This window comes from Dama dama, chromosome 8, assembly GCF_033118175.1.
Source record: "Dama dama isolate Ldn47 chromosome 8, ASM3311817v1, whole genome shotgun sequence".
Taxonomy (NCBI): domain Eukaryota; kingdom Metazoa; phylum Chordata; class Mammalia; order Artiodactyla; family Cervidae; genus Dama; species Dama dama.
The window spans coordinates 7,968,720-7,991,525 of NC_083688.1; the positions used below are offsets into that span (position 1 = coordinate 7,968,720).

General features: G+C 53.7%; 1 protein-coding gene across 1 annotated transcript in view; it reads right to left on the reverse strand.

Annotated features, from left to right (window-relative positions):
• RUNX3 (RUNX family transcription factor 3) overlaps window positions 1-22,606 on the reverse strand; it is a 65,944-nt gene extending 43,338 nt beyond the window's left edge. The window contains exons 1-2 of the mRNA XM_061148232.1: window positions 22,338-22,606; window positions 22,013-22,158 (exon numbers count right to left, since the gene is read on the reverse strand). Of these exons, the coding sequence (XP_061004215.1) occupies window positions 22,013-22,070 (58 nt within the window). The 5' untranslated portion in view covers window positions 22,071-22,158; window positions 22,338-22,606. The remainder of the gene's footprint in view (window positions 1-22,012; window positions 22,159-22,337) is intronic.
• Between the last annotated feature and the right edge of the window lie 200 nt (window positions 22,607-22,806).

The window sequence follows — 22,806 nt, forward strand, 5'->3', positions numbered from 1 at the left end:
AGCCCGGAGTGATGCCAGTAATATGCAGTGAGCAGTGGTCTGCTCCTCCTCACCTAGCAGGCCTGTGGCCCTTGGGACGGTGCTGAGGATGAGGGCAGTGCCATGTGGAGACTAGGGCAAGCTCATAAATTCCCACCTGGCATGTCCGAGCCACAGGCTCAGACATTGGGCACTCTGTCGTTTGCTGTTGGCGTGAATTTGTCACTGGCAAGAAGGTGATGTTCATCACTTGTGACTTTCGGGGTGCCCCTGGGTGGGCTTCTGGAAGGGGATCCTAGAATGTGCTCAGAACCTGGGTCGGGGCTGGGCCCTCCTCCTGCTCCATCTCTAAACTTCAGTCAAAACAAGTGGGGGGTGTGGGTGGGGAGGCTTGATGGTCTGAAAGTCTTTAGCTCACAGAACCTGGTCCCCATCCCAGGAGCACGGGGGAGAATGTTCCCAGTCCTATAGGGGAGCCCTGCACTTGATGAGGGAAAGAGCAGGAAAGGAAAAGGAGAAATAAGCAAATGGATGGAGGAGGCGGCCTAGATTCACTCAGTCAACAAACGTTTTTTTGAGCACTTACTATGTGCCAGGATTTATTTTAGGTGCTGAGGATCCAGCAATGGACCTGATGACTTTGATTCCAGCAGGGAAGACAGAAGATAAACAAGGAGTGAATACATACACACGCCAGCAAAATTAGTATGTGTGCACTAAGTCGATTCAGTCTTGTCTGACTCTGTGCAACCCTATGGACTGTAGCCCTCCAGGCTCCTCTGTCCATGGGATTCTCCAGGCAAGAATACTGGAGTGGGTTGCCATGCCCTCCTCCAGGGGATCTTCCCAACCTAGGGATTGAACCCACGTCTCTTATGTCTCCAGCTTTGGCAGTGGGTTCTCTACCAGCAGCGCCCCCTGGGAAACCTAGTGGGTGGGTCACTAATTCCCTAGATGGGGCGGGGTGGCTGTCAGTGAAAGTCTCTTGAAGGAGGTGACATCTGAGCCAAGACCTGAGGTTGAAGGACTCAGGAGGAGGAAGGGAGCAGGGAACCGATGTGATGGCCCATGGTGCGGCAGGAACCCACTGCTCCCATCTGCCTTCTCCTGCCTTTTCTGCACCGGGAGTGTCCATGACTCTGAATCTTGTTTCTCGATTTCTGCTTCTCCCACAGTAGCCCTGAGAAGCACGTGGGGGTGAATCTAAGCAGCCCAACCTGCTGCTGAAGAATCCGAGCTGGAGCTGGGAGGGGCCCATACAGGACTCCTTCAAGCCCATCCCCAGCCTGGTGCTCCTCGGGCCAGCCCCCACCGTCCAGCATGTTCTAAAACCTCCAGGTCCAGGCAGGCAGCAGCCAGAGTGGAGTCCGGCCCTGGGCACAGCTCCCCAGGGGTCACGGGGCTGGAAACGTGGGCTGCTAGGCAGGGCCCAGGAGGGGCGGCGCTGGGCCCCCCTACCCGGGCGGGGGTCCCGAGCGGAAGGCGCCCGGCCCTGATTGGAACAAGGTGCCGGGCCCGGGAGCCCAGCCGGGCTCCATTGATCTTGCCCGGTGTTCCAGCCACCGGGCGGGGCCAGCGCCGGGCAGGCTGCCGGCTTTCCCAGGTGTGGGGACTCCCTGGGGGAATGGTCTCTCATGTGGTTGCGGGGCAGGCCTGCCACCCAGCACGTGGGGAGGCCAGGGCGTTAGGGGCACGCTGGCAGTGTGTGTGCAGGGGGGTGGTCCGGAGACTTGGAATCCCGCAGCTGGCCAGTGTCAGGCTCCTGGAGACAGGGTCTCGGACTCCAGGCTCCAAGACTCCAAGAATATCAGAATCTTTGTCATCAGGATGCACAGTTTGTAAGTGCTCAGTGTATGCCAGGCACAGTGCGGAGCACTTGGTACAGTTTAACTCCTGACATCATCCCTCTGCCCAGGAGTCTGGGTTCTATGATCACCCCACTTTCAGGCAGTGAGACTAAGGCTCAGCAGGGTCAGTAACCCGCCTAAGGTCACACTGTTACAAGGCTTTTGTCCTTGAATATAAGAGCCCTAGAATCAGAGGGTCTTAAGAGTGTGGGAATCACAGTCAGTCAATGTTGGAAGGAATCCCAGGTGGTGCAAGTGGTCAAGAATCTGCCTGCCAATGCAGGAGATACAGGAGATGCGGGTTTGATCCCTGGGTTGAGAAGATTCCCCTGCAGGAGGAAACGGCAACCCACTCCAGTGTCCTTGCCTGGGAAATCCCACGGACAGAGGAGCCTGGTGGGGTACAGTCAATGGAGTCGGGGAGAGTCAGACGCGACTGAGCACATATGGTGTTGGGAAGACCTTGAGGATCCTTAAGTCTAACTCATTGGAACCCCTTTTCCTTCTCAGCTTGCAGTATCTAGGAGGGCAGTTTGGCCTTTGATATGAGTGGGTGTTAGCAGAACAGGATGGTCTTGGGAGCAGGAGTTGAGGGCAGATGAGGGCAGGGAGTGGAGAGGGGCATTGCTGATTCTGCCCTTCCAGTCAGCCCTGTGGGGTTCTTCATGACCACACCCACCATCTATCTGTCTGTCCTCATCTTTTTCCACTCTCCCCTTCCCTCTTCCCCCTCCAGCCATACTGGCCTTTTCACTGGTCCTCAAACACACAGTTATACCCCCACCACCATGCCTTTGCACATGCTGTTCCCTCTGCCTGGAATGTCTTTACATTCAGTCCACATGGCTCAACTCCCCACCTCAGTCAGGTCCCTGATACCCCAGTGAAAGGCCTTCTTGGAGCCCCAGTGGCAGGCAGATTAATGGCCCCCAGAGATGCCCATATCCCAGCCCCTGAAACTGAATACATTACTTCATGTGGCAAAAGGAACTTTGTAGATATGGTGAAGGTTTAGGACTTTGACATGAGGAGATTATTCTGGATTATCTGATGGGCCCAGTACATCACACGGGTCCCTACAAGTGGAAGAGGGAGGCAGAAGAGGACAGTCAGAGGGAGATGTGATCGGGAAAACTGGGCAACCAGAGATGATGGCATGAGAGATGTGGCCCAGCATTGCTGGCCGTGAAGATGGGAAAGGGCCACTATCAAGGAAAGCAGACGGCTGTTAGAAGCTGGGCAAGATGAGGACGTGGATTCTCCCGTAGCCCCCAGAAAGAAGCACAGCCCTGCCAACACCTTACTCTTAGCGAAACTCATGCAGGCTTTCTGACCCCCCAGATTTGTATGATAATAATGTCTGTTGCTTTAAACTACTGCATTGGTGGTGATTTGTTACAGCAAATCTTTTTCCATTTGGTTTCACATCCCCAGTTAGACTTGCCAGATTTAGCAAATAAAAATACAGAATACTCAGTTAAATTGGATTTCAGATAAACAGAAATACTTTTTCAATATAAACTTGTCCCAACAAGTGCAATCATTCATTGTTTATCTGAAATTCAACTGACTTGGGTATCCTATATTTTGTCTGGTAGCTCTATTCCCAGTGATTAAAAAAAGGCTTAGGGTCATACTAGGGTCTCAATAAGTATCTGTTGAATGACTGAAATAAATAAATAAATGAATGAACGAACATTAAATTTTAGCTTAAAAATCCTTTTGGCTCCCAGAATGCATGTAGGGTATATAACAACCAATCATGAAAGCAAACAGTTTCATGATCCTTGCTATATACCAAATACCATTCTGAGTGCACTACAATTGCTAACTTAGTTAGTTGCAGTAACCCAATGAGGTCATTAGCCCATTTTACAGATGAGGAAACTGAGGCCCTGGAGGTTCAGTAACTTTCTCAGTCACACAGCCTGCAGAGCCAAGCAATTCAGGGCCCTTGAATTCCCTCACAGAACATTCTAGCTTTATGTCTTAATATGCTTTCCCACACATAGCAGATTCTTTTTCTCTCATAGACCATGGTGCTTTGTGAGGGGTGGCTTCCCGCTTTTCTCTGACTGCAGAACCCTTGCTCATACATCAAAGCCTGGTCCTAATTCCCCTTCATTGTGAGACTGTCTCCTATGCTCCCAGGAGGACTTGTCCCCTCCTCTGATTGCATTATAAGGACTTGCTTTTGTGTCCTTCACTCTCCCAGACTATGACCACCCTGAGGACAGAACTGAGTACATTCAGTTCTTTGGCCCAGGAACTTAGAACTGAGCCTTCCTCCAGGGGGCTTTCCGGAAGCATTTAAGGACCAATGAATGAGTGAATGAATGAACAAAGGAATGAAGGAACATCTATCTCACTCTGAGCCTCAGTTTTAGAGTCTATGAAAGGGGAAGAACAGTCTCTAACCCCTACACCCCCATCTCTGGAAGCAAAACACATTTTTTTCTAATTAGAAGGATAAAACACACTCATTAAAGAAAAATTGGAAAATAATGAAATTATGCAGAGGAAAATTAAAACCATCCATAATCCTGCCACCCAGAACAATTGTTAATATTTTGGTTTTCAGCCTTCTGGTATTCTTACTGTATGTATAGATTTAATTTCTTCTCTCCCTCCCTCTTTCTTTTCTTTTCTAATGGTGGGAACCTATATTCCATGTTTTGAATCTGGTTTAGAAGCTCACCAACCTACAGTGGTACATTTCCCCATGTTACTAATCCTCTCCTCAACTGTGGGCGATGTGACTGTGCTGACTGGGCGTGTTGGGGGTCAAAGTGTGGACAGACTCCCACCTCTGGCTCCCTTGTGGTCTGCCCTTTGGGGTGTTTCCAGATTTCAGTTATGAAGAAGACACTGCCTGGAATACCCCGGTGTGGACGCCTTAGGCACGTTCCTGGGTCCTCCCTTGAAGAACATTCCAGGACTGGGAAGCCCACGTGGACACTGTTGTGCCCTCAACACCGCCTGCCCACTGCTCCCCAGCCCCACTCCTACCACTGGCCTTGGCAGGAAACCCTGGGGATCATTTGGAAGAGTGGCCCCATCTATATCCAAGGCCTCTCTGGTTCCATCCAGGCTGAAGATACTTGTGTACTCAGCCACTTGTCCACGTTATGGTCTAAGGCTCATGACTTCCTTCTCAGACACCAGGTTCCAAATGCAGCAGCCTGAGACATCTCTGAAGGTGCTCACGGCCCCAGGCCTGCGTATACATCACGCGTGTTAATAATTCAATGACTCAATTCACCACATAGCAGGCCCTGTGCATTTCTGTGCACCCCTACACCTCTCCTTAGCAGCTGGGATGACTGTGTCCCATCTTACAGATGAGATCCCTGAGGGCCTAAGAACTCAGTGACTTGTAGAAGTCACAGAGCAAGGGAACAGGGCATCTGGGGTTCAGCTCCGGTTGGCCTGACTTGGTGTAAAGCTGACTCTTCTGCCCTGCCCCCCAGAGGCTGCACCCCCGTGGACCACTGATTCTGCCCTAAAGAGCTGTGAGCCTTGTAATCTGGGGTGCAAAGACCCAGTGCCACTGCCCCTTCTGGCTACTATCTGATGGGGCACTGCCCCAGCATAACTGGGAAGTCAAGGGGAGCTTTGAGCTATAAGTTGGGCAGGCCAGATCCTGCCCTCTCCTGCATGTGTGTGCCCTCACCCTCTCCATCTGTGAAATGGGAGAGCAGGGACTCAGAGGACCTCCTGGACGTGTGGCTTCTCTGAGCCCAGCAGTGGTGATAACTCGGCGCTGAGTCAAAGGGAGAGAGAACTTTGTCAGACGGGCCACGTCATCATAGGCAGCCAAACCTGGTCCTCAGGGGGTTGGAGTAGGCAAGTCTCTGTCCTAGGCCAGGCTGGGGGGACCTGATAGCCCCAGATGGAACCTCCCCCCTCCAGCCCCAGCAGATGGGAGGCTATTTTTTAACCAACCCCACAGGAAGAAGAGGCCAGAAATGAGCTCGGGCGGGGTTAACCCAGGTCCCTGGGGACCCCTCCTATTTGCATCCTCTTCTCCCGCAGCAGCCAGGGAGCTAAGTGGACTTCACCTGGAGCTTCCTGGAGCCTTCCAGAGCTCCCAGAAGATCAGGCTGCTGGAGCTAGAAGGTCCCCATGTGATGGGCGGGAAAACCGAAGCCCAGAGGGGTTGGACCAGGCCTGCCTTCCTCACTGCCTCTCTGCCATGTGCTCCCACCTCCTCTGCCTCTACCTTTCTGGGGTGACTCAGGGCGGGACCTTCCTGCATGGCCTCAGTTTCCCCACTTGTAAGGTCCCCTCTGGGCATCTCTGAAGCCTTTCCCAGCTGAAGAACCTCCTTCTGAGCTGGGGCCGCCACTCTGGCCCATCTGTCCTGGGTTTCCCAAAGGCCTCATCCCTCTCGAAGCATCAGAAGCATGGACACAGCCCAGTGGCAGGTGTCTGGGGACCCCCCCCACCCAGGAAGAGGATGAACTTCCTGGCCCGAGAAACGGGGACCAGTCTGGGTAGGGGTAAAGCTGCTTCCCCTGCGGTCTCCCTCAGACCACACCACCAGATGTCCCCGGGTCCCCGCAGGCAGGGGTTCCTGAAAAGTTGGGTGTCTGTCACGGCGGGTGCAGCCTCTGATGTGTGTTTGCCTCTGTGAGGGGGGGTGGGGGAGCATGGGGGTTGGTGGGCACACAACCCGGGGGCCTAACATAGAGGGGGTACCAGACTTTGGCTGCTGAACTGGGGCAGCTTGTGACGCTGGCCCGACCACACCCACAGCTCCTACCCAGAGCCCTGGACTGGGGCTGGGCTAGCCTGAAGGAGGGAGGCATGTGGGGGGGCGTGCCTGAAGGGCAGGCGTACAGGTGGGGAGGGGCACAGGTGAGGGAGGGGCTACATGTGGGGAAGGTGTGCCCGTGGGGGATGGATCTCAGGGAACAGCGGCCTCTGTGGGTGAGGGTTACATGTGAGGGAGGGGTGCATGTGGGTGAAGGCACAGCTCCCAGATGCCATCAGGTCCCCCAGGGAATGCTTGCAGGGAGCTGACTCTGACTTACCTCCTTCTTATTGTCTGTTTCAAACAATACCGTTAGTAAATAACGTTAATTGTGTTAGTCGATCGTGCTCAGTCGCTCAGTTGTGTCCGACTCTTTGCAGCCCCGTGGACTGTAGCCCGCCAGGCTCCTCTGTCCAAGGGATTCTCCAGGCAAGAATACTGGAGTGGGTTGCTAGGTCCTCCTCCAGGGGATCTTCCCGACCCAGGGATCAAACATGCGTCTCCTGCATCTCCTGCATTAGCAGGCAGAGTCTTTCCCACTGAGCAACTGGGGAAGTCGCTCAGTCGTGTCCAACTGTTTGCAGCCCCATGGACTGTAGAGCCCAGCAGGCTCCTCTGTCTGTGGAATTCTCTAGGCAAGAATGCTGGAGTGGGTTGCCATTCCCTTCTCCAGGGGATCTTCCAGACCCAGGAATTGAACCCAAGTCTCCTGCATGGCAGGCGGATTCTTTACTGTCTGAGCAACATTAATTGAGTTCCTTATATAACACACCCCTGTCCCTATGATACAAGTAATATGAGTGCAGTGAAAACCTTGGAAAAATACAGAAAAACCACCTTAAAAATGTTAAAGCTGGAAATCTTAGCACCAGAGTAAATACCATGCATCTCTGAGGAGGAAGGAGTTGGCAGAGCTTTTTAATATAATCATCTTAGTTCTCGTACCCTGAGCATTTCAATGGGGCTACGGGCAGAGCTAAGCAATTGAAATATTATTTTGGTTAATTCTCTGAACTGTTATTTTCCCCCTTGTCCAGATGAGGAAACTGTGTGAAAGGGAGGTTAAATATATCCCGGGAGTAAGTAGCAGAGCTAAGATTCAGACCCAGGGCTGGCTAATTTGAAAGTGCAGATCATTCCAGGGTTGGGAATCCAGGGCTTGGCTCCCCTGGGAAAACTGTGTTCCCTTATTCCTTCCTCCGGAGGTATTTACTGAGCCCTCCTAGGAATCAAACCTAGCTCACCATGGGAACCTGGTTGCGGACAAGACAGGTCCTAATCAGAGCCCCCAGTGGTCACAGACCGAGCCCCATCCCTGACCACAGCTTGGTCCCCAACCTGCTGTCCCTGGCTGAGCTGTGGTCCCGCCTCCCCCGTCAACAGGGGCCTCTGTGAGCTTATCGTGGAGGGCCACGATGTGTCCAAAGGCAAGGCCAGGTGCCTGCCTCACCCATCCCATTGTCTGCTCAGGCAGGGAGACCCTCAGGAGCCCACCCAACGCCCCAGGCCCAACACTCTGGGCCAAGCCCCCTCAACCTGGGGTCGGGGGCAGAGAAGCCCAGCTTCCATCCTGCCTTGGCTGAATGGCAAGCCTCCACTCACAGCATGGGGCCACCCTGGAGTCTGAGCTGGCGTGTACCCCCCAGCAGCCCCTTTTAGCCAAGGACAAAGTTATTAGGAATGTCGAGAGGCAACCGTGGAGCATGACACACGTGTGGGACCTTCCGAACCTGGAGCGCTGCGCCATCCCGTGGGTTACAGCCCATGAAGCTGGTCCTGCTTGAGGGAGGGACCCAGCTCAGTCGTTCAACTTCCACCCCAGCAACAAAGCCCCTGACATGCAGTGGTGCAGGGGGGAGTGTGGGGTGTGTATCCAACATGTGCACTCAGGAGCTGCCTTTCTTGTCCTGGGCTGTGCCCGTGGAGGACCCCGTGGCAGTGGGGAGCAGAGCCTGGCATGCAACCCCAGCTCCACCCCCTACACATGATGTGAACTTAGGCAAGTGACTTCACTTCTCTGGGCCTTACTTTCCTCCTCTGCAAAATGGGGACAAAATTACCAACCGCTTGGGGTTTCAGAGTTAGCAATGACATCAAGTGCTGAGCCCACAATTTCAGAGGTGACTTGGGACAGAAGAATATTCCCCTGGACAAGCAAGGGGGTCCATGAACTGGGGTAGAAGCATGTCTGTGCTGCTCACCCCATGTGGGGGACCCAAATAGAAAATTCCAGAGGACTGCTGCAAGATGCCTAGGCAGGAGGCTTGGGGCAGTGCTGGACCACACATAACCTGCGCCAGGTGGGAGGGACTCCAGGGAGAGGGACTCCAGCCTGGAGGGAGAGGCCCACACCGAAGGGCTCAGAGTGCCCTTATGAGAGGGGCAGCAGGGTCTCTCCCTGCCAAATGGGAAAGGAGCCCTTTGCTTGCACCATGTGTGGACCTGGGTCAGCCATCGGACTTTGGCCTGGCTCTTGGAGTGCTCTCTGAGTTCAGCTTTGGCTCAACATCCCCCACCTCGGGGCTCCCACTGCTCTGTGCCTCAGTTTCCCCAACTATGCACTGATGGAGGAGAAGAACACCATCCATCGAGTGCCTTCTCTGTAGATCACATGCTGTGTTTTACAAACCTCCCCATCTTGGTCCTCAAATGACTGCTGGCCCATTTCTCAGATGAGGAAACTGTAACCCAGCAAAGGTGATGACTAACCCAGCAAGAAAGCAGCAGAGCTGATTCTGCTCGGGGAGGCTTGAGGAAGTGCCACCAGCCTTTCCCAGGAAGGAGGCCAGTGGAAGCCAAGGGATGTTCCTTTATCTGGGGAAACCTCAGTTGTTAATAACTCGGAGCTGACGTGCTATGGTGAGGTGCACAGGCTCCAGTTGCAGGTTTGAGCCTCAACTCTGTGATCTTGGGCAGGCAGTTTAATATCTCTGGGCTTCAGTGGTCTCATGCATAAAACAGGCTTAATATTGGTATTTATTTTGTAGGGTTGTAAGGATTAAGACTAGAGAAGGAAATGGCAACCCACTCCAGTACCATTGCCTGGAAAATCCCATGGACGGAGGAGCCTGATAGACTACAGTCCATGGGGTCGCAAAGAGTCAGACACGACTGAGCGACTTCACTTTCACTTCAAGGATTAAGAGGGGCTTCCCTGGTGGCTCAGATGGTAAAGCGTCTGACCGCAATGCGGAGACCCGGGTTCGATCCCTGGGTTGGGAAGATCCCCTGGAGAAGAAAATGGCAACCCACTCCAGTACTCTCACCTGGAAAATTCCATGGACAGAGGAGCCCAGTGGGCTACAGTCCATGGGGTCGCAAAGAGTCAGACACAACTGAGCGACTTCACTTTCACTTTCAAAGATTAAGAGAGCAGAGCACTTAGTGCCTGACATATGGTAAGAGTCATGTAAGTGTTGGATGCTAATAGGACTTCTTAAGAGTTGTCATAATTTATATTTTCTAGACAATTATGCCTGGAGAAGGGAAAAGCTACCTACTCCAGTACTCTGGCCTGAAGAATGCTAGACAATCATGCATTTATTGATTCCAATTTTGTACTTTCCGTTTTGTATTTAGGATCCAGCAAATTTCCCTTTCAAGTTTCACATAACTTCCTAGGTCCTTGAGAAGGTAACTCTCTGCTCCCACAATGGATTTAATAAGTTGTCCCGAGAGCAACTTTTCCCTAAGTGGGCTCTCAGCGCACCAGCTCCTTTGAGCAGCCAATGTTTGTTAGCATAGCAAAGGCTGAAATGTCCTCCACAAAACCCTCGGTGGAGCACTGGTTGGTACAGTCATTCTCTATCTTGTTTGGTCACAGAGTCCCCTTTATGTCTTTTTCTTTTTAGATTGATTTTTATTGGAGTATAGTTGCTTTACAGTGTTATGCTAGTTTCCACCGTAGAGCAAAGTGAATCAGATAGATACATATATATCTCCACTCTTTTTTATATTCCTTCGCTTCCCACTTAGGTCACCACAGAGCACTGAGTAGAATTCCCTATGCAGTAGGTTCTCACTAGTTAACCATTTTATGTATAGCTGTGTATACATGTCAACCTTAATCTTCCCATTCATCCCACCCCCACCCGGACCCCCCCCCCCCCCAACTCCCGGTAACCTTAAGTTTGTTTTCTACATCTGTGACTCTACTTCTGCTTTGCAAATAACTTACTGTACTATTTTCCTAGATTCCACGCATGAGCGGTGTGATACGATATTTATCTTTTCTCTGTTTGACTTACTCTACTCCGTATGACAATCTCTGCGCGCATCCATGTTGCTGCAAGTGGCGTTATTTTGCTCCTTTCCATGAGCCCCCTTCGTTTCTGCTCGGCACCTGATGACACCTGCCGAACACACGTCGGGAGATGTCCCACTCATTTCCTGGTTTCTAGGAAATGGCAGAGATGTGAGCAGAGCCCCCCACAGAGATGAGTGAGTGGTTCCACCTCTACGGAAATCATCTCCAGTAACTCGCTTCCACTGCTCAGCTGGTCCCCTGCGTTCTCATCATCACTGTCTGATTCAGTCCCCACAGCATCCTGGCAAGGTCAGTAGCGTCAATATCCCCATCTTACAGATGAGGAAATTGAGGTTCACGGAGGTTAAATGGCCACACAGCCAGTAAGTGGCAGATACAGGAGGCAAACCCACAGCTTCTGATTCTAAACCCCACATTCTTTCTCCTGAACATTGATAGGAAAAATAAAAATAGATCTCATTCTTACAGGATCGATCTTCCCTGGTGATATGCTTTTAAAAATCTAAAGCCTCCTCGCCATAGCACTGAATACATTACAAACTTAAATCTTTAGCAGCTTTCTTCTGCTTAAAAAGCAGTTCATGATGGTTGGGTATAAGACTTTTCAAACATTCTGAGTTGGAAAATGAAAAACTTCATAACCTCACCTCAAGAGATAATGTGGGTTGACATTTGGGCACATATTCTGCTAGGTCTGGATGGTCCAACATGTGCTATTTAAATAAAAATAGTTAAGATAAAATAATGTTAAAAATTCAGTCCTTTATTCAGACTCATTGTGGACCTGGGCCAGCCCATTTCAAACATTCAGTATTTACACGCAGTGAGTGGCTACAGCGTCAGGCAGTAGAGACAGAATATTTTCATCATCGCAGAAAGTTCTATTGAATAGCATTGCTCTAGACTCTTGCAAGACATATCCCAACATATATGCATACTGATTATTAATATATTTGGTGAAGTTCCTGGATATGTCATAAGTCTCTGTATGGCCTCACCCATAAAGGGAACAACCCTCTAGAGGCAAAAACCAGACACAGGGGAAAAGAGTCTAGACCGAAATACACTGAATGATAGCGGTTTTCTCTGGGTTTGAGATTACAGAGTTTATTTTCACATTTCCTAGGTCCTTCAGGTGATCGACAACCTAAAATGCAGGAGGGGTGGGCATTTGGTGAATTCATGTTTTCCCTAAAGTTCTTGCTGGTTCTAAAAGCTTCAAGGGATGTGCTTACATAAGGCTTCATTTATTATTATTTTTAAAATTGTGGGTGCATGAAGACTGGAAGCCTGCACAAGTCAAAGGAATGAAGCATAAGAAGGAGAAGCAGACAGAGGTTCATTTTCAGCCTAGCGTCCCCTCCTGCTCAGGGCTGTTCTAGGCAGGATCGGCTTCACGGACATGCAGGTCAAGCAGTCACACAGGGTCCCTTGTTTAGAAGAGCCCCCACTGGGACTTCCCACTGGGTGGTCCAGTGGTTAAGAATCTGCCTTCCAGTGCGCGGGACTCGGGTTCGATCCCTGGTCGGGGAACTAAGATCCCACATGCCATTGGGCATCTAAGCTGGCTGTGCCCTGCCCGCAACCACTGAGCCTGCACACCACATGAGACCCAACGCCGCCAAAGATAAATAAATAAATATTTTTAAAAAAGAAAAAGAAGAGCCCCACTCTTGGTTTCATGCTCTGTATTTTGCCATCCTGAAATTCTATTTGGTTTTCGAACAAGGGGCCCTGCATTCTCCTTTTGCACTGTGCCCTACAAGTTGTTCCATGGGCACCAGTCCCAGGATTCTCCCCGGAATGGGTCTCGTTTTGGCTGCTCTGAACCATCGACTTGTCCTCGTCAGACCACAGATGAGCCCATCCATGGTGCACTCTACGTGCCTGAGAACAAGTTTGCTTTACTTACTAAGATTGTGTCTAGAGAGTGATAAAAATAGGACTTGCAAGCGGGTGCAGGAGGGCCCCTGTGGTCTCTACTCACACACAGGAGCTCAAGGCGCACGTCTACACTGGCCTATTTCAGAGACAGCAGCCTGGTGCATCATGGGATGCTGTGCCCCACATCACCGCTTCGCTTGGATCCCGCCTGGACCCCACTTCCTTGAAGGCCATGCCCAGCCTCTAGGCTTGGCTTACCTTCCTTCTAGCATCTTCTCCCTCCACATCGCTGCAGGACCCACAGACCTGCCCATCTCTAAGCAAGCGTCTTTACAAGGTCCTTCTGCCAAACCTTTGCTGGTGCCATTTATCCTGCCTGGAACACCAATGTTCCTCCCTTCCAAGATCTGTCTATCCCAGATTCTATCCTTTCTGGGAAGCCTGGAAGTATGTGAGAGGGCCTGAAGGTACTCTAGTGGCATAGAACAGAATATGGATCACCTTGCCTGGAGGGATCAGGGAGACCTCCATGAAGGTGGTGAGCTGGGACCTTAAAGAACCCTAACCCTAACCTGTCTGCCAGGTAGAAAGGAGACTTTTGTTGGGTTGGCTTTGATATCAGACAGATTCTGACAGGAATTTGGGCTTTGCTGGTTACTAGCTGCATGATGTTGGGTTAGTTACTTCCCTTTGCTGAGCCTCAGTTTCTTCATCTGTAAAATGGGGGTGACGTCGATCACACTTACTACATGGATTAGAGATTAACTGATTGGCACACAGCAAGTCATTAACAAACATGGTTCCCTTCTCCTTTCCTTAGGGTCTTTCTCCTGTGAGATGTTTGTTTCAGCCCCTCACCTGTCGCTCTGGCTCTGTTTATTCATCTCTGCAATAAAGGTAGTAGTGCCCAGCACATGGACCTGTGATGAGGATTCAATGCAGGTAATGGGAACATTTACAGAAATCCCAGGAGGCTGAGATTCTATATCAATAGGAAGTATATCAGTCAAAGAGGGGCTGGCCTTTCTCACTGGGGCATTTTCCCGAGAAAAACTCTTTCCATACATCACCGGGCTCCAGGAAGGCAGGCAGCTTTGTCTGTTTTGTCTGCTCCTGAATCCTCAATGCCCAGCACAGTGCTTGGCATGCAGGTGGTACTCAGTAAATGTCCACTGAACAGCACCAGTTGGCCCACATCGCACCCAGGCCCTGGGCACTGGGAATGGGAGAATCGAGGGAAACCAACCCTTCCCAGAGAACCTGTCTTCAGACGGGGACCACAGTACAGGTCACTAGCATTTCCTGAGTGCCTGCAACATGTAAGGCTCTGCCCAGCCCAGGGCAGACCCTGGCTCCGCTGCCAGATGGGAGAGAACCCGGGGGGAAAGTGACGGGCACAGGGGCGTGGGAAGAGGAACAGACCGCCAGGGGTGGCCAGCGGGGTCTTGACTGGGCGGAAGCAGACCCACCCCACGCTGCAACCCCAGCTGACGGGGGACCCAATTCACCTGCTACTAGCAGGGCGGGGCTGCCCCTTCCTCTTCTTTGTTTTGAAAAACTAAAGTTCCCCCCCTAAATTTATAAGTAATACATGTTCAGGGCTTGCAACTTTGGAAAACCAGGCGTCCCTGGTGGCTCAGTGGTAATGAAGCCTCCTGCCAATGCAGGAGACATGTGTTCGATCCCTGATCCGGGAAGATCTCACCTGCCCCAGAGCAACCAAGCCCAGGCGCCATGACCATTGCTCCTGTGTCCTAGAGCCCCGGAGCCACAACTACCGAGCCCACGTGCTGTAGCTACTGAAGCCCTCTCGCCCTAGAACCCGTGCTCTGCAATGAGAGAAGCCACCGCAATGAGAAGCCTGCACGCCACAACTAGAAAATAGCTCCTGCTTGCCGCCACTGGAGAAAGCCTACTCACAGCAACGAAAATCCAGCATGGCCAAAGATAGATAAATAAAAATTGAAAAAATTTTGGAAAACCTACAATCAAAAGAATTAGAAATAAATGCTCCCCACGATCATTGCATCATGTCGCACAAACGACAGCATTTTTGTGTTTTCCCTCCGGCCTTTTTTCTAAGGCGGACCTGCTTCCACGGGTGGTGTCCTCCGCCCTCTGGGAGGGGACACGGCTGCTCTATAGGGGAGAACCAGGCTCAGTGCCGTGAGCCCTCGCTACCCAGGACATGGGGCTTCTTGCTCCAACCATCTTGTCCCTGTTGCATCTTGCTGGCCGGAGCTGTGGGTGGGAGGCTCCATCCATGGGGGGCAAGAAGGATGGAAAGAAAAGTCCTCGGGGGGGGGCCGTAGTGGTGTGTTTGTCTTTAGCTACAGGGCACCTGGGCGAGTTGAGTCTGAGGCAGGGGCATGACCAAAATGGACCTCCCTTCTCCTCCCCATCCCCTTTCTTTTCACCCCTTTCATTTGTGTGCCCCACGTTTTCCTTCCCTTATGTCTTCCGCTTGCTCTACACCCAGCCATTGTTCTCCTCTTTACAAAGGTGAGCAGATCCCTGAAATTACCCTGCATTCGAAAAAAGCCCAGTGGGGCCTTCACCCCAGAGGGGCCAAACGCCGTGGTGGAATTTCAGTCAGATGTTCTGGGGGGCGGCTAACTTCGGTCACCTCAGCAAATCATAAGTTATGGGCATCCGCCCTCTCCGCCCACACGTAAGTCTGAACCTTTTGCCAAAAACACTTTTCCCAGACGCAAAAGAAAACCCCAAAGAGGAACCTAAACCTTCACACGGCTGTGCCGATTGGACATGAGGGCTCAGACTCCCACCAGCAAGCGTTGTTTCAAAGAACGAGCCAGACGGTGAAGAGGAAGTAAGGGGAGAAGCTGGAACCCTCCCGAGGGTCCGTGTTGGTCCATCCATTCATTGGTCCTTTCACTCCCCCTCTACTTCCTCCTCAAAGCCCAACCTGCTGCTGGGAGCACCCCGCTTGCCAGGAGGAGGGTAGGGGGTAGTGTAGGCAGGAGCAGGGCACTCCTGAGGCCTGGAGAGGAAAAGCAGGGGAACCCAGGAAGGCTCCCCAGAAGGGGAGGTCTTTAGACTGGGCCTTGAGAAGAGAGAGATGGGTTTCTCACCTTCCCCATCCGGTTCAGAGTCAGACTCTTGCCCAGGAGGAACAGGAATACTACATAGTCATAATTTCCATAATGAGGGAGGTCCTGCCTCTGCGCCAAGCCCTGTATTAAGTATGTAATATACATAAGCTCATTAACCCACCCAACATGCCTTAAGGTGGCTACCGTTTGTTCTCCCCATTGTACGGATGAGAAAACTGAGTTCAGAGAGGCCACACCTTGCCCGCGGCCACATAGCAAGGAAGTGGCAGGACCTGGCTGCAGCCTGGGCTTGTGACTAACTGCGTTTCACGCTGGCTCTTCTCCATCCCCGTCTCTCGGAGCCATTAACAAGGGGCCTGACGGTCCTCCTTACAGGCTCCCTGCGCTGTCCTCTCCAGGGGATCACCAGGGGGTCAGTGTTAGAGACAGAGCTGTGGGTGAGACATGGGAGTGTCCGCCGTTAGTGAACCGGGCAGGGCACAGGGCCGAGAGTTTGAGGAGGTGGCCGTGCTGAGCGAGCGCTCACTACAGACCAAGCGTCATGCAGGCCTTCAGGGCAGGGTTGCCTTCTCTCTTGCAACCTCTCTAGCCCCATCTTACGGAGGAGGAAACCGATTCAAAGAGCTGAAGTCACGTGTTGGGTCACCCAGCTAACCTAACAGCTTCAACCTGGCCTGACTCCTGAGCTATGTGTGAGGTTATGTGTGAGCAAGTGGCTGGGGAAAGTCGGTGTTCCCGCTATGTCCCGGCCTCACACAAGACCACATGCCTCTCTGGACCTCAGTTTCCCCATCTATAAACCAAGGTGGAGGCGCTCTGCCTGCCAGCTCCAACGTTTCTCCTGAATTCACTACTGTTCTTGCTTCTCGCTGTGTCTCCAGGTAGGACAGTCTCACTCCCAGCCCGGCTGTGTTCCTCCAGGAGGTGCCGTTTCAAGGAGGATGGGGTGGAGCACTCGGGCTCCAAATCCACTGAGGGGTAAAACCCTCCCTTCCCACCTCCCCCTGTCCCCCTAACTTCCAGCAGGTAAGGCAGGCTACTGGGCACCAAGGCGGGAGTGACTGAGGCCCAGGCCAGCCTGGGTCTGAAGCTCCTGGGAGGCTAGGGGTCCTTGATGGCCACAGGGTCCTGAGGACCCTGAGGACTGCTGGCAAGAGGGGATGTGTGAGCTCAGCCTTGGAGACTGGGTGAGGTTCCTTAGCTGCCAGTAGGGCACCCCCCTGCTTGGTGGGTTTGAGGAAGGGTCTGTAGATGAGGCATCCCCAGGAGACGGCTGGAGGACCAGCATCCTTCTGACCCACTGAACCCTTAGCCCGGAATCCAGTCTCCCCGCCGATGAAGGCATCCAGACTGGCTCCCAGGTGAGGATGGGGTGGGGTGGGTGGGGGGTGCCACTGCCTTCCTGCTCTCAGAGCCTTCTGGAAGGTCAGGCCCTGTTGCTTGGGGGCATCCAACTCCTGGCCCCCATCTCCCCTGAGAGCTCCCCCCCACCCCCCAGGTAGCCGAGGAGGCCTCAGCTTTGATGCGGCCACCTCCAGGCCAGGGTGTCAATGGGCTCTCTATGTGACCAGCGGGGCCGCTGGGGGCCGCCGGCCGCCGTCGTGGGCACGGGTGAGGCCTGGACACACAGTCCCACTGTGTGGGGCCGCCTCATGCCCGCCCAGACCCTGTGGCCAGTGGGGGGACTCCCAGGAATGCCCTTCCTGCCTGAGGGGTACTTTGGACAGGCAGGGTGGTCTGGGGAGACGGGCGTGTGCAGGGCGGCCTCAAGAGCCGCCGTCAAAGGGGCTCCGCAGAGGTGGCGCCAGGCAAGCGCCAGAGTGGGTGTGGGTGGCTGGCGGTCAGTCCCTTCATCTCCTGGGGCTGTGGGGGGAGGGGAAGCTGCCAAGGTCACGCTGCTCGGGGTGACCAACCATCGTGGGGTGCCCGGGACTCGGGAGGGTCCCCTGTTGTTTGCCCACTGCCTAGAGCTGAGCAAAGGACAAAGTGAGTGGCCTCTCTGGTCCGAGCCCCACTGTCTGGTAACCTCTGAGTCAGACTCTGCCCAGGGCCGTTCTGTCCACCCCCTGCCTCTGCACAGGCCTGCCTCGCACCTGAGAGGCGGTTTCCCATTCCTTCCAGGTGTCTTCAGGGGCAGAGCTGCTGGCCAGCTGCCCACCACTGCTCAGAGAACCCCAGCCAGACAGGCCCATCCTAGTCCCCTTCCAGCACCTCACCCCACATGGCGCCCCCCAGCCACCCCAGGAGGCGCCCGGCATCATCACAGCCTTTCCTGCTTCCCCACCTTGCCCCCTGCCTGGGACATCCTTTCCCCGTTGATCACTTCCTCACCCTGCAAGGCCCAGCTCCAGGAGAACTGTCTGGCCAGTCGCCCTCTCTGATCCCCAAGCCCTCTTGTTCTTAGTCCCTTCTAACATTTATCCCAACCCAGTGCAATTTTCGGCTCACCCATCTCTTTCTACATCAGACCGTGACTTCTTCAAGGGTAGAGAGCCTGACCTAGTCACCCTTGCAGCTGAGCTCCCGGCACAAGGCCAGGCTCAAGATAATTCGAAAGATGAAGACGTTTAGCAAGCGCTTACTCCGTGCCAGTACCCTGCTTGTTTAATTCTCTCCAGAGCCAATGAGGTTGGTGTAATCATCGCTCCCATTTTACAGATGGGGAAACAGGCACAGAGAGGTGAAGCAACTTGCCCCGAGCTACGACACTCTGAAGGGCAGAGGCAGGACTTGAGCCTGGAGCTCTGATTCCAGAAGCCAGCTTGAATCTCATATCTCCTCCTTGATGAGCTTATGTGGAATTACTGAGTCAGGAAAACCTTCATCTCCCTGCGATTCCTGCACGTGGCCGTTTAGACCCATTTCCTACAGTTCTCTCCCTGGAGGGGTGCCCTCCCTGAGTGTCCTGGGGAGGGTGCATTTTGGGGGTGCTGTGAGGGGGGCCCTTCTGCAAGAGGACACCCCAGGGGGTGCAGAGATAGGCCTCGTGGGCAGATCCAGAATGAAGGTGCTGGCCCTCCAAGGGCTGTGGATAGGCCCTCGGGCATTCCCAGGCCATAGTCCCGTTTGTCCGGTGGGGACCCCAAGGCCCATAGTCATGCAGTGTATTCTTAGACCTCAGCTTCCCCAATTGTCAAAGAGAGGATTCATGCCTGGGAGATCCTCGGGAGAAGCGATGGGAGAAGGTGGAGAATTGCACCCCAGGAACCCCCTTCACCCTCTCAGTGTCTGGAATGCTGCCATCAGTCTGCCAGCTCTGTGGGATAAGCATCACCCTCTTCTCGTCTCCTCCTCACCCTCTAATTCAGGTGGGGATCAAATGCCTCTCCACACTCTCCCCATCCTCCCAGGTGGCTCAGTGGTAAAGAATCTGCCTGCCCCTGCAGGGAACACAGGAGACCCAGGTTAGATCCCTGGGTCAGGAAGATCTCCTGGAGGAGGAAATGGCAACCCACGCCAGTGTTCTTGCCTGGAGGATCCCATGGATAGAGCAGCCTGGCTGGCACACATGCACGCACGCCAGGTTCTCCCCAAACCTCTTCATCACAGAGAACTGAGAGGAGTTCTGGAATCCGGAACCCAACTTGAAAAACCTCTCAAGAGGTGGTGATGCCCTGAGACCCGCTTGCTCTACCACTTCGGGCTAAGGAACTAGGACCGTAGGCCTGAATTCAGGGACTCCATGGACTCAGGCAGGAAACACATGATGTCTTTCCTTTCACTGACCTCTAGCTAAAGTTTAGCATCTTTTTGCCACGGGTGACTTTGTCAGACATCCTTCAGTCTCCTTAGAGCTGTCATGATTCTCCTGAAATTCTGTGTACGCCCATTCCTGTCACATCACGGCCCTTACCGTCTCCACTGAGAGGCCTGTGGTCACGGTGTCACACACTGGCTTTTTTTTATAGTTTGAAGACAGCGTTTCTATAGATTTGAGGGTGTTTTTTTTTTTTTTTTTTCATAGTTCTTTGTATTTTGTTTTATGCATTTAAAAATACGGCTCTGAGGAGTCCATAAGCTTCCTGCGAGTCCGCAAAGGTCCCCGGCTCCAGGCAGGTTAAGGACCTTGTGTGGATTAGCATGAGGCGAGAGTTGCAGGACCCCGGGGTTGGATCTCTCTGGGGACAGAGTTGGGAAACCTCCAGAGACAGAATCTGGGAGGCAGATCCGTTCAAGTGAGTGGGAAGTGGGAGGGATAGAACCGGGCAAAAGAGTGGGGCCAGATTGTGTGGACAGGACTCGGAACTTCAGGGAAAGCTTCAGACAGCAGACTGAGCACCACCCCGCAACACACACACACACACACACACACACACTGGCTTACCAGGTCACTCCCCAGGGATCAGCATGCTCTGCCCAGCAGCCTCCCATCTCTGTGCACACAGCCAGCCCAAAGCCACCAGCTGTCCCCTCCCTCTCCCTCCGGGTCACCTCTACCATCTCTCAGGAGCTCACCCTAGGTGGGTGGCCCTTTAGTCCCGGCTCCTAAATTTCCTTTGTTTCAAGCTCAACGTTTCTCCATCTTGCTCACGGAGGGAGAAGTACAGATTACAAAGACCCAGCAAATGGTTTTTATAAACTCCTGTTTTCTTGCCACAGCACTGCCTTTAATTAGCTTGGAGGACCACAAAGGGAGCAGCGTTATACTAGGAGCTGCTGGAAGGAAGGAGCCCACAGCACTCGGCTCCCAGACCCAGGGCTATTGCTGGTCACCGGCCACCAGCAGGTTTGACGGGAGCGCCCCCACCACGGGGACGGCAGCCCCCCCACAACCCTCCTCTCCCCCACTCAGCGCCCCGTCTGCAGCCACACAGCCTGCCTCAGCCCCTCTCCAGGGAGGAGGAGCGGGTCCAGCCCTCAGACAAGCCCGTGCAGAAGCCTTTGAACAATAAGTACCCAAATGTGCCTCGGTCCCTGCACAGAGCTGACTGCCCAGGGACTGGCTCAGAGTCAGTCCACAGCGGGACAGGCAGATGGGCAGATGGACAGTCAGACCGGCTACTGCATCTCAGCTGACCACCTCAGCAAAGCAAAGGCAGTGCCAGGCCCCCAAGCCCTGGAGTTCTGCAGTCCACTCCATCCCTCTGTTCCAGAGGAGAAGTCGCCCCGTGTACAACCCCGAGGCGCTGCCCTCACACACAGGCCATTCCCAGCCTCAGGCAATCAGAATGCACAGCCAGAGGGGCCTTCATCTGAGGCACAGAGAGGTTAAGTAACTTGTCTAAGGCTGCCCAGCAGGGTAGCCTCAGGGTCTCTTGACCCCCGATCTCAGGTGCCACAGCCCCATCTGGGCTCCCGCTACTTGGGGGGAAGGCAACAAGGTGTTGTCTGAGGCTCGGGCACGTCACCTCGAAGGGCCAGACAGAGGAATAGTCTCCCCCTGAGTTCTAGCCTCAATCAGAGGTTCCCAGCGGGGGATCTGGGAACTAAATCCTTTTTGAGGGACAAAACTTAGACCTCCGGGTCCCTCTAGGCCATAGACAGAAACAACTGATTTCTCCCCGTGACCAAATTCACAAACCTTCCCGAGGCCTGCTCCCCACACTCTGATCCAGGCTCAGGGCCACCCAGAGTTGCATGCATTCCAACAAAAGCCTGGGCCCCTTCCTCCCTCTGCTGCCCTAGTCCCAGGGGTTCCTCGGAAAATGCAGAGTTAGGGGAAGGTCCTTGGGAAGGTCTCTGAGTCCGCCAATGTAAGCCTTGCCCCCTGCCTGCTCTGTGGCCCTGGGCAGAAGGCGGCAGGGGCCCTGGGGAAAGGGAGGATCTGAGCATCTACCTGAGCACGGGTAGAGGGTCTGAGCACCCCAGGAGGGCCAGGGGCTAGGGGTGCAGGGCCCCGGAGCCCCACGGGGGAGGCAGGAATCACACCCGTGGGGTCACAGGGACACCCCCGTGGCCTCTCCATCTCAAGACCCTCAGAGCTCTGATCTTTGAGGTTTTGAGGTCTTGTGGTATCCATGACCTCCACGAGGAACGGTCCCCACCAGGAACAGTCCCCACCAGCTGAGGATAAAAGTCCACAAAGATGTCCCACTCCAGGAGACCACGGAGGCCACCAAGCCCAGTTCCCACCTCCGGCTTTCAGAAGCCAGCGGGTTTAGGTAACCAACCCCGGGCCCTTGAAGGCAGCCAGGGAGGGCGGTGGAGGGTCGCGGTCCGGGGCCTGGCCAGCAGATCCCCACCCGAGAGGGCGCTCATTACTCACCGCGGATGAAGGTCTGCGAGTAGGTCGGGAAGGAATCGAAGATGCTGTTCGATGCCATGCCCCGCTCTGAGGAAGGCGAGGTTTCAGCCCTTCTGGGGTTGGGTTGGGATGGATTGGTTGGCTGTTGTTTTATTTTTTCCTAGCTACTTTTGAAAATAAAGTGGGGGGGGGGGGGTTGCTTTTTGTTTGTTTTTTTTTCGTTTTGCCTCTTCCCCCCCCCTCACTCCCACCTACTGCTACGAAAAAGAAAAAAGGAAAGAACGCGAGAGTGTGTGTGAGCGAGAGAGGAAAAAAATCCCCAAGGAAAGTAAGTTTCTGTTTGTACCCAAGAATTTGGATTCCCGGTCCCACAGGAATGTCTCGCCACAAATTTTCAACAGAAGCGTATGCAGAGTGTATCATTAGATGGCGGGAAGGGGCCTTCAGCAGCCAGGGCAGGAGTCGCGGGGCGGTGAGAGCAGGAACAGCCCTGCCCCAAGCGCCTCGGGAATGAATGAATGAGGCTCGCCCCCGTCAGAGCTCAGCTCAGTGGGTGCGAGAGCGGCCGGGGGTGGGAGGACCGGGAGCCAACCAGCTCCGGCGCAGGGCCCCCCGAAGGCGGCCGAGGGCCTGGCCTTGTGGTTCTGTGGTTGAGGGACCAGGCCTTCACGGTGTCAACTCAACCTCAGCTCACAGGATGCAAGAAGCTAGCTCGCGGCCTTGGCTCATTGGCTGGGCGGCAGTCACCTGGGCCGTGATGTCAGAGCCTCTTAGAAGATCTTGTGGCTGCCTCGCTCCCTTTTTAGAAAAAAAAA